This window comes from Penicillium psychrofluorescens, assembly GCF_964197705.1.
Source record: "Penicillium psychrofluorescens genome assembly, chromosome: 4".
Taxonomy (NCBI): domain Eukaryota; kingdom Fungi; phylum Ascomycota; class Eurotiomycetes; order Eurotiales; family Aspergillaceae; genus Penicillium; species Penicillium psychrofluorescens.
The window spans coordinates 3,197,045-3,213,509 of NC_133442.1; the positions used below are offsets into that span (position 1 = coordinate 3,197,045).

At 54.5% G+C, this 16,465-nt stretch overlaps 5 protein-coding genes across 5 annotated transcripts; 4 read left to right on the top strand and 1 right to left on the bottom strand.

Moving 5' to 3' along the window:
- Positions 1-561: 561 nt before the first annotated feature.
- Positions 562-7,642, bottom strand: PFLUO_LOCUS6854 (CCR4-NOT core subunit cdc39; the record flags this gene model as incomplete). The annotated part of the gene is made up of 4 exons (XM_073784437.1): positions 562-627; positions 681-6,553; positions 6,613-6,937; positions 6,986-7,642. 4 exons carry the CDS (start codon positions 7,640-7,642, stop codon positions 562-564), a joined length of 6,921 nt encoding a protein of 2,306 aa, XP_073640893.1.
- A 391-nt stretch (positions 7,643-8,033) lies between these two features.
- PFLUO_LOCUS6855 (uncharacterized protein) lies at positions 8,034-9,238 on the top strand (the record flags this gene model as incomplete). Its single annotated transcript, XM_073784438.1, has 4 exons — positions 8,034-8,093; positions 8,152-8,336; positions 8,388-8,843; positions 8,893-9,238. The coding sequence occupies 4 exons, from the start codon at positions 8,034-8,036 to the stop codon at positions 9,236-9,238; spliced, it is 1,047 nt and encodes a 348-aa protein (XP_073640894.1).
- Positions 9,239-9,401: 163 nt separating this feature from the next.
- On the top strand, positions 9,402-11,915 carry PFLUO_LOCUS6856 (Probable tubulin--tyrosine ligase pby1; the record flags this gene model as incomplete). The annotated part of the gene is made up of 4 exons (XM_073784439.1): positions 9,402-9,413; positions 9,477-10,384; positions 10,435-10,494; positions 10,646-11,915. The coding sequence occupies 4 exons, from the start codon at positions 9,402-9,404 to the stop codon at positions 11,913-11,915; spliced, it is 2,250 nt and encodes a 749-aa protein (XP_073640895.1).
- A 316-nt stretch (positions 11,916-12,231) lies between these two features.
- PFLUO_LOCUS6857 (uncharacterized protein) lies at positions 12,232-13,824 on the top strand (the record flags this gene model as incomplete). The annotated part of the gene is made up of 1 exon (XM_073784440.1): positions 12,232-13,824. One exon carries the CDS (start codon positions 12,232-12,234, stop codon positions 13,822-13,824), a length of 1,593 nt encoding a protein of 530 aa, XP_073640896.1.
- A 487-nt stretch (positions 13,825-14,311) lies between these two features.
- Positions 14,312-16,392, top strand: PFLUO_LOCUS6858 (uncharacterized protein; the record flags this gene model as incomplete). Its single annotated transcript, XM_073784441.1, has 4 exons — positions 14,312-14,661; positions 14,714-15,406; positions 15,467-15,907; positions 15,972-16,392. 4 exons carry the CDS (start codon positions 14,312-14,314, stop codon positions 16,390-16,392), a joined length of 1,905 nt encoding a protein of 634 aa, XP_073640897.1.
- Positions 16,393-16,465: the final 73 nt, after the last annotated feature.

Sequence of the window (16,465 nt, forward strand, 5' to 3'; positions counted from 1 at the left end):
AACAGGAGCCAACAATACGTTGGAAGGGGAATGAAATGGTAAACACAAGTTGACCAGAAGATCAACTGGAAGGTCGCAGGAATTCGAGGCGGATATGACAGTAGGGCGGTGTTTACGGGCGGCGTCTCTCGGGGCAACCAGATGCACGCTTATGTCAGCGCTTTGAACGGACGACTCACGTGACCAGCCATGAGCCCGCTTTGTGATTGACCTTGGACGAGGAAGAGGCGCGGACCGAAATTACAACCGCGTTAATAGACAAGTCATGATAATAATAGTGGCAATTAAATTCCCTCTGGATGCAAAAAAATAAACTTCGAAGCAAACCAATGTGACGCCAGCTTTTACACTTTATCATTACAGGTAGTAGCATCAGACAAGAAAACATCATGGAACAAGGCATGCGGAAATGGTCCGGGGGTAAGAGATGTGGAAAAAAAATATGCAAGGCCATCCTCACTACAAATCCCCGTATCGTGAGGCATGAAAAAGATTTAGAATGTCAGACGAAAGAAAAGGGACGGAGAAGAAATTGGAAAACAGCGGGGGGATGAGGAGAGCTCAGGAAAGCGGGCGGGGGCTTTGCTGTTGGATATGCTGAAGAAGGGCGTCAAAAAGCCGACCGATCTGCACAAGTCAAGTTAGCAACTAGTTGATACGCAAGAAACAAGGAAACTCACCTCGGGTGCCGCCTGGATGAAGGGCAGGTGGAAGAAAGAATAGCTCCGGTTCTGGAGGAGCTCCTGGAGCGTGATGATCAAGCCCCATGGGTGAGGGCGGTGGACGATGAGACGTTCCAGAAGCACCCGGATGATCTGCTGGCGGATATCCGACTCATCCTGCTCAGAGTAGTCCACACCAAAGAGACGCAGGATCGTGAAGCTGAAGAAGTAGGTGTGGCTATTGGGGTACCGGAGCTGGTTGGCCATCGCGCTCAGGAGAAAGTAACGAGCTTCAGGAGTCATGCTTTGCACGATCTTGTTCAGAAGAGTCGCGTGCGTCGAGGTCTCGAATGCGCTGCGGGTGTTGCTCTTCGAAGCATGTTCAGTCGCCGCTTGCTGGCCAATGTACAGGACCAGCGCGTTCACAAGCACGGTGTCGACGTTGATCGGAACATAGAACAGACCAGTCTCCTGCTTCTCCGTAGTCGTGACTGCGTCGCAGATCTGCTGGACTGCAGCATCCGAGACGTTGTCATTCTGGAACACGGTATCCACAACATCCTTGATGTTCGCCTGCTGAAGAGGAGCATCAATGTCACCTGCAATCTTAGGGATGTCCCGCATCTCCTCAATGCGCTCCGCCTTCAAGCCCTCGCGAAAAGGATCGGGAAGCTTGTGGAATGAGGACGGGTAGGCACTGAGAACCAGATTCCGCAGCTGAGCGCAGTGAGCTGGGATCACATTGCAGAAGTGAAAGTGGTTCTCCGCCACAAACTCCGGGAAATCATGATGCAGAATCAGCAGGATGCGAAGCACGCCCTTGTAGAGGTCTTTGGCAACATAAGAAATGTTGGCGGCCTTCAACTGCTCGCCGATGTAGGAGAGCAAGGCTTGCATGATCTCGCAGTACGCCGCCCATCCCGCACGTTCCGGCATGTTGAGCATATCAGACATGAAGACTCGGTGGGAGACCAGAGAGAGCCATCCATAGACGAAGCTAGGAATGTAACGGGGCTGGAGAGAAAGGAACTTGTTGGCGAGGGCAAAGATCATGCCTTGGTGCTGGTCGGTATGCTGAAGCCCGTTCATGGAGTACTCGCACAAGATGCTGGAGAAGAGTCGGAAGAAGACACGCTGGTTGAACCCTTCGCCACGCATGACCTGGTGATGGTTGAGGACCAAAACAAGCAGTGAGAGGACGGAGTTGAAATAGGCGGGCTTGCTGGCCTTGACAGCACCTTCACTCTCGCCTTGGAACTTGACCAGAAGGATCACGAGTTTGGCAAGCGCATCAACGTAGAGGAATGCTTCGTCCAGGCTGCCGCTCGGATTTTGCGATTCGTGTTCAAACATGGCGATAGAGATATCGATGCTAAGGCGGAAGAACAGAGCAGAGTCTTCTTGGGTATTCATGACTTGACGCTGGTGCATGTCTTGGAGGAAGGAGTGATAGGTGCGATCGGTAGCGCCCGGGGCCTTGTAGATACCGATCCACTCGCTGAAAATGTATTCCATTTGATCGCGCTTTGCCCTGGCCTGGTCACTGAGAAGCGGGTTGACCACTTCAGGAATGCCCGACTCGCGAAGCTTGCGAATGACCTCAAGAGCTGGTGCGATATTAGAATCCTCTGCGAGCCACTGGCTCATCGCTTCCAGACTGCCGGAGAAATCAGATCTCAAGGCGGAAGGCTCGTCGTTGAAGAGAACACGGTTGAGCAGATTTTCAAGCAGCTCCAGTGCACTCATGTTCTTCTGTACAATGAGTCGAGTCAAGATCATGTCCACTCGACGAATGTCCAGAAGGCCCGCATCGATAAGAGCGACGGTAACAGGTACATTGAACATGTGCTCATCATCAACCTCCGAGAGGAGCGCCCATGTGTACCGTGCGATGAGTGTAGACATGTCGCAGAGTTTGGCCAGAAGGTGCACAAGCACCTCAATCTCCAGCGGTGTCGAGGACTGGGAGTACAAAGTCGTGCAAATCTTCAAAGAGGTCAGACGTGCCAGCTCCTCGCCGTTAGGCGACGCAAGGATGGTGCGCAATGCCTGGTTGTATTCCTGGAGAACGGCGCTATCCCTGCCAAGATCCTTGATATGCTCCTCGGGGGCATTGCGAGCAGACTGTTGGAGGTCGGAGACGATTGTCTCGACCCGCTCCCGAGGGCTTTGAGCATCGAGGAAACCATTCAACTGCGGCTGAGCACCAGCCATGCCCACCTGTTGCAGTCTGGCGTCTTGCTGCGCCGGGGTCCTGTGGGGCACAGCGGGCTGATCCGCGGGTGTTGAGAGGTTGGGAATGGCGGGATATGATTCTTGGAGGACGTCAGGGAGTTGACGACCGGTCTCCGTGGAGGCCGATCCTGGTCCGCGTGCCTGGCGGGCAAACTCTTCATATATTGCCAGCTGCTCTTTGTTGAGGCCACCGGGAGCTTGCCGATAGGGTTCGGGAATGAACAGACCCCAGCGGTTCATCGAAGGGTCAATGAATGGCTCATTAGGCCGAGCAGCGTGGTGGCGGCGGCGGGCCTCCAATTGGGGCTCGATCACCTTCTCGATCTCGGGGAGAGACTTTTCTTCTGCCGCTTTCTCGACAATGCCACAGGCAGCATCCAGGTTATCATTCACGCACATCAGGATCAGGCCTTCGGGCATAGGCTGATCAGAGTACTCTTGCTGGATCATCCGAATGTAGTTTGTCATGCTGACCTTGAGGGGCTCCTTGCAAGTAACAAGGGCCAGGCTTCCAGCGAGCTGTCTGACCATGATACCCGCGGCATGTCGGACTTTCTCCTCATCTGGCTCCATAGCATAGTCTTTGGAGACTAGCTGAACAGTTGAGATGGAAGCGATAGTAACGGAGCGTTCGACGACGGGAGTGATGATTTCCGCGATGGCACGTTCCACGGCGGTGTGGACAATCTGCCTCAGAACGCTGGGATCCACCATGCTGCTAGCTGACGAGGGCAAAACAAGGATCTTGTCGAGGCTGGGCAAGGTAGACATGATTGCAGCGGGCGACAGTCTCTCGTTCCGGATACCCTGGTTGATCGAGGTGAGAGCCATGTCCTCAAAGGCCTCGAGACCCTCGGGAATGTTGGTAGTGGACAAGGCCTCTTCGCCATGGGCTGCACGGTCTCGAATGACGATGGACGGCTCAATAGTCTTGTGATCAAGATCAAGATCCTTGCACAAAACCTCGATCTCAAACTTGAGGTTAAGTTTCAACTCGGCAAAGTGATACAACTCCAGCAACAGAGCCAGGATGTCCATCAACCACGGGTTGGGAGGGTTGAACACCGTTGACTTGGTGGCTTGAACAAGGACCTTGCAGGTAAATGGAATCGTGACCATGAGGCGTTGAGTATCGTACCCCTCCAAGAGCAGGCCCTTGAAGTAAACGTTCTTGTGTTTGACAGGCTTGTCCTTGGCGATGGTCAACGAGCCGAGCCAGGCACCGAGGTTTTTGAGGTGACCACGATCGGTGGATGAGGTCAAGGTGGCTTCGGAATTCAAAAGCTTGTTGACGCTGACGTAGGTCTCTCGCAAGACTTCTGCCCACAGAATCTTGTCATTAATGCGGTCGAGCAAGTCCAAATACAGCTGTTGGAAGTTGGGCTGCAGCTTGGCGCGCTCCTCCACGAGGTATGCAGCGAACCATTGGTGATGCTGGTCGCGCAGCACATCTTGCAGATCCTCCAGCTTCTCATCCAAGTTTTGTTCCGAAACATTGTTCAGCACAAACAGAATCTTGTCTTGAACATCCTCATCTGGTTCCTGGTAGAGCTCAGATCGCAGAGGGGGGTCAACTTGAACAGATCGGAACTTTCGGGATGAACCATCAGCGGCAGAGGAATCATCCAGATTGCCATTAGTCAAGGTCGATGCCGCAAGATCCTCAAAACGAGCAGCCTCGGCATCACCGACCTGGTTTCCTTGTTCGTGCAGAACCTCTTCTGCCTTTTGGAAAATGGGCGTGCCTTGCAATGACGGGATCTGGAGAAGGAGATGGCAGAAGCCAGCCCACTCAGGAAGACGGCTGATCAACTGTTCAATTGCCTCCACGCCAAACTTGTACATCGGATCGTGGAGTTCGTGCTCCCTTACAGCCTCAAGGATCATGCCAAGGCCGACCTTCAGCGTGATACCGTCAACAAGGCGGAAGTTGATAATACCGCCAAACATAACGGCGGTCTTGGTTAGAGCCTCCAGAGGGTACTCATGGTAGCAGTGGTATTCATCAATGAGGCCATGAACCATGCAAGCAAAGAGTTCTTGCTCAGTGGGGTCCCGCGAGGACTTGTATTGGCGCATCAACTCCAGCATTTCCCTCAAAGACAATTCCTCGTGATACATCTTCCCGAAAAGATCTTGCATCTGTCTGTCAATGGCCTCGGGGAGGGTGTTACCATTTTCGCCATTGATGTCAATGATGTCGTCGAACCCTTCGCCATAGTTGATCAATCGAGGGTACGTCTGGATACAAATCCGTTGGACGGGAGTGAGATTTTCACGGTCACCGACGTACTCCTCCAGAACGGACAGAAGCGTGTAGACAGTCTTTACCGCCAGGCTGACCATTTGAGCGGCGGACTGCTCCTTCCTCTGGACGTGGAGTTCATCCTCTGCCTTGATCCTCAAAAATTTCGACAGGAGTTTGCCCATGTCCACGGGGCCCTTCTGAGAGGCGTTCCGAACCCACTGCTCAAGGTCAAACGGACCCTTGCGATGAGCATAGCAGGCAAGATCCAGGGCAAGGCCATTGGTGAATCCAAGGAGATATTCAAGCCAGCCGTAGGCGACAGCATGATCATAAATCGCCGCAGTAGACGTGGGATCCTGGGTGAAAGCAGTGAAGAGTTGCTCAGCAACCCACTGCCGATCTTGGCACCAGGCCCCATAGAGTGCAAGCTGATATCCTTCTTCCTGCTTTAAAATAAACACAATGAAGGTTCGCAGCACAAAGCTTTGTTGGACACTGGACCACGGCTGGGGAATAGCGAGCGCCGAGCAAAGGAAGACTGGGAGATCAAATTGGACCACGGCCTTGATAAGGAGCTGACTTTCAGCGGCCGCCCACGCGGCCTGAGAAAAGAGAGCCAGGTCGAAAATGGCCTTCATGGCATCCATCGAGCGAAGCGGTGATTTCGCGGCGCGCTCACCTTGCGCCTTCACGATTTCCGGTGCTTTCTCGAAAATGTCGGTAGAGAAGGTGGCGCGCAGATTGGGGATTTGGGAGGCATCGGTCCGAGACGCAACAAACGCTGTCAAGAACGACAACTGGGTATCACGGTGCTCCCAGTCCCCACCCCAAAGCTTTTGGATATCAATATTCTCAATGGGCGAGAGGACATTGTACAGCTTGGAGAACTGCTTCGGGTCTACCCGCAAGCCTTCCCGGTCAAAGTGTCGGAACACGAGAGACCAATTGATTTGCTTCTCAGCGAAGGCACCAAGGAACGTCTCTAAGGAGAACTGTTGCCAGTACTGCGATAGAATCATAAAGAGAATAGCACTGGCGATATGCTCATCGCCCCAGCTCTCTGAACCCGCTGCATTGATGATCTCGGTGACAGTCTCAGTGTTTGCGGTTGCTCGGGGTCCCTTGGAGTGAAGTTGCCGAACAAGGACGTATCGGGGGTTGACAAAATTAAACATCTGAAGAGCAGAGGATACTTCGAAGGGCATGTCCAACCCGAGTTTCTGGTATCGCAGGTTTGCGGCATACACCAATTTCGCTTTGACATCGTCGGTGAAATTGCGCGGGGGATATAGGATAAATCGCTCAATTGTCATCCCCAGGAAGGCAGTCGAGAAGTCCTTGGTGGTATCGGATGGGTTCGCCAGGCTCTGCAGGAATGGGGTGACGGAGTTTGATAGGATTGCATCGGCTGCAAGCAGGAAGATCAGTATGATTCACCGGGTGATATAAGACAGAAGAACAACATACCCTTTGCGCGAAGATCGGATTTGTTGGTCATCTTAAAGGCCAGCGCGAGAGCAACCTTGACAAGAGGATCGAGACGGAAATGGTCTAGAAAGGTCGACAGGTCAAAATCGCGGAAGATGTCTCCTTCAGACGTATCCACCGTCTCCGCGATTTTCTGAGCCTGTTCGATGTCCGAGGAAACTTTCTGCATTTCCTGGACGAGGAGGGGGTAATTGGCGGCATTTTCGACGGACTTGTTGACCCCGGGGAAAATCTGAGGCGCATTGCCTGTCAGAAGACGGCGAAAGTATTTAGAGAAAACTTCCATGCCGTTGGATGTGACAAGCTAGACTTCATTAGCGCTGCGCACTCGTAGAAACAGCATTCATCTTACCTTGTGGATTTGAGCAGCTTTGGTTTCCCACTTCTCCTTGCCCTCTTTCTCGGTGATGGAATCGAGCAGGAGAAAGACCTGCGCGATAGAGATCTTGGTGAGTGATGATTGACTCGAATGAGTGGCTGCAGAACCGGGCTTATCAAAGCCGGTTGGAGAGTTCACGGTTGTTCCGGACGACAGCGGTGAGAAGGCCACACTTCTGGAAGATCCCGGCCCACCTCCTCCCCCAGAGCCTCCGCCACCCGTGATGGAACCGATCGACGCCAAATGAGACCCTCCAGATGGGGTATGGGCTCGCGACTTGGGCGACGAGATTGATTGGCCCGGTTGTGACGAGCCAGACTGGAGCGGCGTGAATGGAGAGGGCGCGTTGCGGCCACTGGGGAGACCCCTGGTGGAGCTCAGAACAGCGGAAAAGGACGAGGTGAGGGGCGAAGATGTTGGAACCCCAGGGCCTGCGTCCAAGCCCCGGGCAGACGCGGAGGGGGCGGCAGAAGAGGAAAGGTTGGTCGCGAGCGGAGTCAACCCACGACGAACACTGGACTGTGAAGAGGACCGACCCCAGGCACCAATCTCGGGTCTAGACGAAGAAGATTTGTCGGTGCCAGAAGCAATCGATGACTGGGCGGAATGGTGAGGGGGAGGGAAGGTCATCTAGGAGACGCGATCATTTGATCTGGAGGTCGGAAGGACAGATTTTTAAGCGTGACGGATGCGGTCCACTGGGGATAATGGATATAGCAGATCGGTCACGCAAGACGAGCTGAATTGTGCGACCTTGAGAGAGAGGGAAGAGGTATAGGTAGGGGGGGTGTGGTGGGGGTAAGAAGAAGATAGGGATGGGTGATGAAGGGATGGATGAGCGGATGGAGAGCAGAAGGTGGGCGTTGGAGGTTGCTGAGGCTCGTCAGGTGTCGAAGGCGGAAGGAGTTGGTGCCTCAGGTGTCAGGGTTCCACCATGTTGCGCCGTGACTATGTGAGAGCTTCCCAAGCTAAGCTCGGACTCTCTTTCCCCCCTCCACTTCCCCGGCCACCTCCCTTCAATATGGCCTCTGAGTACTCCGACGATGGCACCGAGCTTGACCGTCCGGCAGTTTTTGACATGGTAACGACATCGTTGCTGCCGGGAGGGTTTCTGACTGGGTCTTACTGACGGGCAATAGGATGCGCTCCTCGCGCCGTTCCGCGCGCTGGTGTCCACATCGGCCATGCGCCTCTACCTGAACACGCTGCTGTTCATCGGCACATCGCTGCTGCTGATTGGGGTTTCTGTGGTTGCCTACACCATATTCTATCTCTGGTTTATCCCCGCGGTCGGATTGGAACGCGTGGTGCACCTGCAATTTGGGTAAGTGAGCTGCGCCCTGGGTGACACCTCAAAAGGTTCTAACTCGAACAGCGATGGCAATCCCTGGGGAACGGCCTCTTTCAACTCAGAGTTTGTGTCGCTTCAGCCCTACGATGTATCCGTGACGCTCGAGTTGCCGCGCACGCCCTCAAACCTCGACACCGGCAACTTCATGATCGACCTCACTCTATACTCTCGACCAGGGTCAGCGGTGCTCCCAGGCTCACTCAAGGACGCGAATCCGATCATGCAATCCCGCCGCCCCGCTATTTTGACATATACCTCACCGCTGGTCGACGTTGCTCGGAGGATGGCGCGCCTGCCACTCTACGTGGTCGGCTGGCGTCGCGAAGCCGAAACTCTCGAGGTGTCAATGCTTGAGCAGGTCGAGTTCGCTCGAGGTTCGCGCAACCTACCGCAGAGTTTACGCCTAGAGATTCAGAGCGACGAAAAGATGCAAGTCTACAGTGCTCGGGTGCAATTTCGCGCTCGGTTCACGGGCATGACGTAGGTGTTTTTGGTCATTCATTTATATCCAAAGCTAACACTGGGACAGATGGTTTATGTACCGCTGGAAGCTCACTTCCTTCGCCATCTTCAGCTCCCTGTTCTGGATGCTCTCAATGGCTTCGGCCAGCCTCACCTGGCTGCTTTTGAGCACCGTCTTACAATCCGAACCAACCCCTACAAAGACGATTAAGGATGAAGACCATAACAACATCAAGGACGAGCCCGAAGATAGTTCTACTTCCCCTGAACCTAACATCAAAGAGGAGCGAGAGGAGAGTGCTCTGCTTCAGAGCTTTCCGTCTGATGATCCGGGCGTTGGCTCTGGGCTAGAAAGCGCAGAGGCTCGTGGGGTTCAGAGACGACGAAGTAATCTCAGAGACGAGCCTGAATGAAGTTTTTTTATTTAGTTGGATTTCTAATTGCTGCGCGATATACCCATCCATAGTTCCCGTTCCCGAATGCATGAATGTTCGCGTTCCGCCCAACAAGGCGGGGCATTTCCGACTCCGCTCTTTTCTTCCTTCCATCCTCCCGTTTCCCAATTAGTAGAGCCCAATGCATATCCTGGTGAGTTCCCTACTGGTCGAGATTCATTTTCCTAAAATCCCCGCTCATGTTCTCACAAAATAGGTCACAAACGACGACGGGCCTCCGTCGAATCAGTCGTCGCCCTACGTCCATTCCCTCGTCCACTCGCTCCAGTCCGCCGGCCACACCGTCTCGGTAATTCTCCCGCACCAGCAGCGATCATGGATCGGTAAAGCGCACATGATCGGTGCCCCTGTGAAACCGATCTATTTTCGGCCGGGTACACTACACCAGGAGGACGGGACAGTACACCACTTGCCGCGGGGCAGCAGTGGCGATGCCGAGGATGACGCCGACGGCGACGAATGGATCTTGATTGACTCGACCCCGGCGAGCTGTGTTCAGATCGGCCTATTCCACTACTTCGAGGACCGGGGCCCGATTGATCTGGTCGTTTCAGGCCCTAACTATGGCCGCAACACCACCGCTCTGTTCGCGTTGTCCAGTGGAACCATTGGCGCCGCAATGGAAGGCGCTTTGTGCGGGAAACGGTCCATTGCGTTGTCGTACGCCTTCAGTTCTCGCAATCATGACCCCGTGATTATCGCAGAAGCATCGCGCCACTCGGTACGGTTGATTGAGCATTTGTATGCCAATTGGGCCGATGACGTCGACCTCTATAGCGTCAATGTGCCCCTCGAACCCGGCGTCAGCCAGAACAAGATTCTCTACACGACTATGCTGCACAATACATGGAAGTCTGGGAGTTGCTTCCAAGTGGCCGACCGGGCATCCACCGACGACCCCAGTCTGCAGGAGCAGAAGCTGCGCGATGAAGGGGAGGGTGGAGAGAACGTCGATGCGACCTGCACTAGCGATCGGCCAGCCCGGAAAGGCAGGATCCAGCACAAGAACTTCAAATGGGCGCCTAACTTCCACGACGTGTATCGGAGCGTGGAAGAGAGTGCTCCCGGGAATGATGGCTGGGCAGTCAAGGAGCAAATGACTAGGTATGTGGCTCGCCTCTTCCTTTACACCATTCGGTGCTGACGTTCCGCAGTGTCACCCCGTTGAAGGCCAATTTTATGCACACGCCCGGTTTTTCGGGGGAGATTCAGCTGTGAGTGGAGATTCTGTCATGATACAGATGTGCTTTTTCCGGATATACTGGTGGCTGGCACTTTAGATATTTGGATTAGCTGATAGACATCATCACGCTTCCCCTATACCTATTGGATTCGAAGTCATTCTAATCGATTGGCACCGTGTAGACCCGCGAACCGGCCCACGCTCTACTCCATTGTCGACTGCGACGAATCCTACGTGCAAGCCCTAGTCGAGCAAGCCTTGACTCGCCGCCTTGGCGACGCAGTCTGCACAAAGCGGATATCTTCTCTCGAAGACCTCCCCGATGCGTCCAGTTTTGTCTTCCAATACCGGGAATATGAGCGCCTGGACTTCGAACATGTCTTGTCGCGGCCATCGACCTCGCTGGCAAACGCGTACGTCATTCGCAAGGCTTTGATCCGCAAACACTACCTCTCCAACACGGTTTCCAACTGGGTCTCCAAGCATCCGCAGAGCATCCTACAGCGCCACTTCAAGCCGGCATTCGACTTCGAATTGGACTACGCCGAGTTCCTGGACGAGGCTCTGCTGGAGGCCTACGAGCTCCGCGACAGCCTGGAGAAAAACGAGGAACGGCCCGACTCGGACAAGGAGTGGTGGATCCTCAAGCCCGGTATGAGTGACCGTGGCCAAGGGATCCGCCTCTTCAGTACCGAAGACCAACTGCGCGAGATTTTCGAGGAGTGGGATGTTGATTCGGACGACGAGGCTGAAGAGGATGACCCCGATTCTGCCGAAGCCGCTCACGACGCCGGCGTGGTCACCTCCCAACTCCGCCATTTCCTCGCACAACCCTACATCGACCCGCCACTCCTCCTGCCCTCATCCTCGAACCGCAAATTCCACATTCGCACGTACGTGCTCGCCACCGGTGCCCTGAAAGTCTATGTCTTCAAGGAGATGCTGGCCCTCTTCGCCGCAAAGCCCTACTGCCCTCCGCACGAAGAAGACGACGAGGTTAAGGATCTCGCCCGCCATCTGACCAACACCTGCTTCCAAGAAGGCGGCAGCAGTAACGAAGGTAGTGTCCGTCGATTCTGGGATCTCGACCACGACGTTCCGGGTCTGGATGCGGACTGGAAGGAAAAGGTTTTCGAGCAGATCTGCGCTGTTACCGGGGAGGTCTTTGAGGCTGCTGCACGGGGCATGATGGTACATTTCCAGACCTTGCCTAATGCCTTTGAGCTCTTTGGGGTGGATTTCTTGGTTGATAGCGCCGGGTGTGCTTGGTTGTTGGAGTTGAATGCGTTCCCGGATTTTGCGCAGACGGGAGAGCATCTGAAAGAGGTTGTTGTGGGCAGATTGTTTGAGGAGACCATCGATGTTGCGGTCAAGCCGTTTTTTGGTCTGGAGGCTGGTGGACAGGGTGATTTGAAGCTGGTGGCGGATCTAGATCTGGGTCGTCGTGCTTAGACGGGGTGTTTTGGTCCGGCTGTACAACGGGTTGGAGTTTACAAAAACGGCATAATAGACTAAATTATCACAATGGATATAAAGTGTTTCTGAAACGGCAACTTCCTTTCCCACAAACACTATTCAGCACGCCTCTCCCATCCTCTCTTCTATAATCGACGTTACTCACAATCAGTCATCAGCGCGTTTGGATTTTCGTTCAGCCTTGCCTCTTGGCATGTCTCTCTTGACTCATGCCCCCCACTTTTGCATGATTTAAATAAAGCTTCCTCCAAACCCAACGGAATTCCGAAAAGAATGCACTGCTTTTTGAAAGATGGGGGAGTCGCAGTACTCCAGTCCGTCCCTGACAAGTTTGCCGGTGGAGATCCAATGCGACATTTACGAGCAACTCGATCCAATCGACCTGATCTCTATCAGCCAAACCAACTCGCGGCTGCGGAGCCTCATCAACCCTTCCAAACGTCACTTCGTTGAAAGACTTGTTGCTCTGGAAACCCAAGAAAAGCACGGCGGCGTCGCCCTCGTTGTTAATATCACGACCGGCCGACCGGACAGTGCCGGGAGCCGTCTAGAATATTCAGAATGCAAGGGCATGCGCTGGGCCTGTGCTGAGTGTCTTCGCCTTCTACCTCACACTGCCTTTGAGGACCCATGGCTCCTGAGACTTTGCTACCGGAAACCCATCCCCGGGTCCCCGGCAGACCTCCGGACCACGAGCTGGAATCGATCTGGAAAAGTCGCCCGGTCACGCTTTCCTCGCCGAGACGCATCAGAAGAGAAAAGGCTTCGTCGGCGACATAACCTCGCATTGTCATACGACCAGGCCGCACGAATAATTCGCGTTGACAAAAATGGCGATGCTCTGGAACAAAGACTGGCCGAGCTCCAGAAATGCGGCATGGCCGAGTTCGAAAATATGACATTGGCCGAGTTCTTGGAGCTAGACTCGAGCCAGGAACAAGAGATCCTTCGTCGTGAGGCACACCTCATGGAATTGAATCGCTGCGGCTTCAAGCGCTGCGTGCGCAAATGCAACGAGTGCCGATATCAACGAGGTCAGCTCGAACAGGGCGGCAGACGACTCGGAGGCACAGATAAAGTTCCCATTCTGCTTAGTCTTCCGGTTTTCTTTCCCAGCGTCACAGATCGCTACTTTCCGAACCTTTCTGATGTCCTCGAGAACAAACGACCGGCGTCCTACCTGCGACCGATTACCGGCTGGCACGGTGGTGCGTGGGAGGAGGAGCCGTGGCCCACACATACGATCCGGTGTCCGGGATGCTCTCAGTGGCAGGAGACTCGACATTTCCGGCTCGGCGAGATGAACTACATCGATTACAGAGTGGACTGGCCGCTTGGTCTCAGCAACTGGGATGAACAAGAAGTGACGAGGGTTTCCGTGGACAAGCTCCGTTGTAACCGTTGCTTTGTCCAAGAAAGCGGGCGCGAAGCCTTTGGCACAGAATTTCTACGATGGTTGAAATGTGTCCTTGCTTCCCAGCGGGATGAATTTGAGTGCACGCTGAGACAGGGCTTCGACTTGTTATACGATTGGTCTAGGTCCGAGTTTTGCAGTGACCGGTACAGGGACGAGATCGAGGAAATAGTCCGAGAACCAAGAATCGTCGAGAATAGCGGAAACCCGAGCGAGAGTGATCTTACCTTGTTCCGAGAGCGGCACAAGAGGTGGCTAGCATTGAAACAAACCATCCTTATCGATGATCAAATCCTCCGGCTGGGCGAGAACGACACCTTTTCCTATGTGGGCCCTCATCGGTCGTTATCCATTTGGGAGGAGTCGTACGATCAGTTCGAGGCCATGTACCGGTGGCTGAAGGCCGCTGAGGTGGAGGTGGCAGAGAGGGTGGAGGTGGTGATTGACTGGGCCCTTGTGGAGACCGGCTAAACAATGTGCCTCGATAATGTGCCTAGACAATGTGCCTGGATGACTTCTGCCGACTACCGACTCCGACCTGTCAGTTTACTTGAATCCGCGGAAACGAAGTATAGCAAGCGATCAGCCAAAACAGACACGACCCGTTCTAAATGACAGGATGCGAGTAATTTCACCCCTAGACCAATCACCTCGAGAGCATTACAGCACCCAAACACCCCCCTACCGGGATGAAGAAACCCAGGCCAATCAGGCCCCCAACCAGTGCCCGTGTGTTACTGAGCGGGTTGGTCCACGCCCAGGGCCCGAAGGCTTAACTAGTTGCTTGGTTCCTGACGATCGCCAATTGTTGGCCCTTATCAGTTGCACGTGTAGCCTCGATGCAACCCCCATCACTGATCGGATCTAGCCCCGGGACGATGGCTTGTTATGCATGCCATGTAGATAAAACCCAGGCCCCGCCGTCTAGAATTCGCCTAGGGCTCAATTCTCTCTCACCATGAAGGCCACCACTGCTGCTCTCCTGCTGGCGTTTTTCGCCGCCGTCGATGCTCGCCCTGCGGTCGACACTCGCTATCCCTACAAAGGCCCTGCTGTGCCCATCGGCGACTGGGTTGACAATACGATTAACGGTAATGGCAAGGGTTTCCCGCGTTTGGTCGAGCCGCCCGCTGTCAAGCCGGCCACCTCCCACCCGACCAACAATGTCAATGTGATTTCGTTGTCGTATCTGCCCGAGGGGATTCACATTCACTACCAGACGCCTTTTGGTCTGGGAGAAGCTCCGTCGGTGAAGTGGGGGACTAATCCCCGCCACCTGAACAAGCATACCAGCGGCCATAGCCACACGTGAGAGACCCCGGATCGTCCCATCCCATCATCTATACTGACTTCATTCGAGCTACGATCGTACCCCGTCGTGTTCGCAGATCAAGGCCATCACGCAATGCAGCCAATTCTTCCACGAGGTGTCTCTGGATCACCTCGAGTCTGGTACCACCTACTACTACCAGATCCCAGCTGCCAATGGCACCACCCAGTCCGAGGTGCTGAGCTTCAAGACCGCTCAGAAGGCCGGTGACCCCAAGGAGTTTACCGTGGCTGTACTGAACGACATGGGATACACCAATGCCCAAGGTACCCACAAGTACCTGACGCAGGCTGCCAACGAGGGTGCCGCCTTTGCCTGGCACGGCGGTGACATCAGTTATGCCGATGACTGGTCCTCTGGGATCATGCCCTGCGAGGATGACTGGCCCGTTTGCTACAATGGCACCAGCAGCGAGCTCCCCGGGGGAGTTATCACGAACCAGTACAAGAAGCCTCTGCCCAAGGGCGAGGTCCCGGACCAGGGTGGTCCTCAGGGTGGTGATATGAGCTCTCTGTACGAGTCCAACTGGGATCTCTGGCAGCAGTGGGTGGGCAACGTGACCAAGAAGATTCCTTACATGGTTCTGCCCGGCAATCACGAGGCTGCCTGTGCCGAGTTCGACGGCCCTGGTAACGTTCTGACTGCTTATCTCAACGACGATATTGCCAATGGCACTGCTCCCAAGGATAACCTCACCTACTACAGCTGCCCGCCTTCTCAGAGGTACATCAGATCCCCTGCCAAACACTAGACAACGCAAAAGCCTAACCCGTCTTTTTTTAGAAACTTCACTGCTTTCCAGCACCGTTTCTATATGCCCGGTGCCGAGACTGGCGGTGTCGGCAACTTCTGGTACTCTTTCGACTACGGTCTGGCTCACTTCGTGTCCATCGACGGCGAGACCGACTTTGCCTACAGCCCCGAGTGGTCCTTTGCCGAGGACGTCTCCGGCGACGAGACCATGCCCACTGAGTCCGAGACCTTCATCACTGACAGTGGTCCATTCGGAGCCGTGGAGGGTAGCGTGAAGGACACCAAGTCCTATGCCCAGTACAAGTGGCTGAAGAAGGATCTCGCCAGCGTGGACCGCAAGAAGACCCCCTGGGTGATTGTCATGAGCCACCGTCCCATGTACAGCTCGGCCTATTCCTCCTACATGAAGGATATTCGCGCGGCATTCGAGGGTCTCCTGCTTGAGTATGGTGTGGACGCCTATATTTCCGGGTGAGTTTTTTTTTCTTTACCGATTCCCAGCGAGGGGCCTATTAGCTCATCGTCTTACCCGTAGTCACATCCACTGGTACGAGCGCTTGTACCCTCTCGGCACAAACGGTACCATCGACACGGCCTCGATCGTGAACAAGAACACCTACCACACCAACGCCGGCACGTCCATGACCCACATCATCAACGGTATGGCAGGCAACATCGAGAGTCACAGCGAGTTCAGCAGCGGCGAGGGCCTGACCAACATCACTGCTGTTCTGAACACGAAGGAGTACGGATTCAGCAAGATGACCGTGGTGAACTCCACTGCGCTGAAGTGGGAGTACGTTCGCGGTAACGATGGCTCTGCGGGCGACTCGCTCTGGTTGATTAAGCCGGACAGTGAGTGCAAGTCTCACGGCAAGAAGCCGAGCCCTCATCACGGCGAGCACGGCGGGAAGCCTAGTCCTCATCACGGCGAGAAGTCTCATCCTGTAGTTTAATAATAGTTTGCCATCCCTGTCTGAAAGGGGAAAGATGGAGCTGATACCTTACAACTCCAAACTGTATTAAATG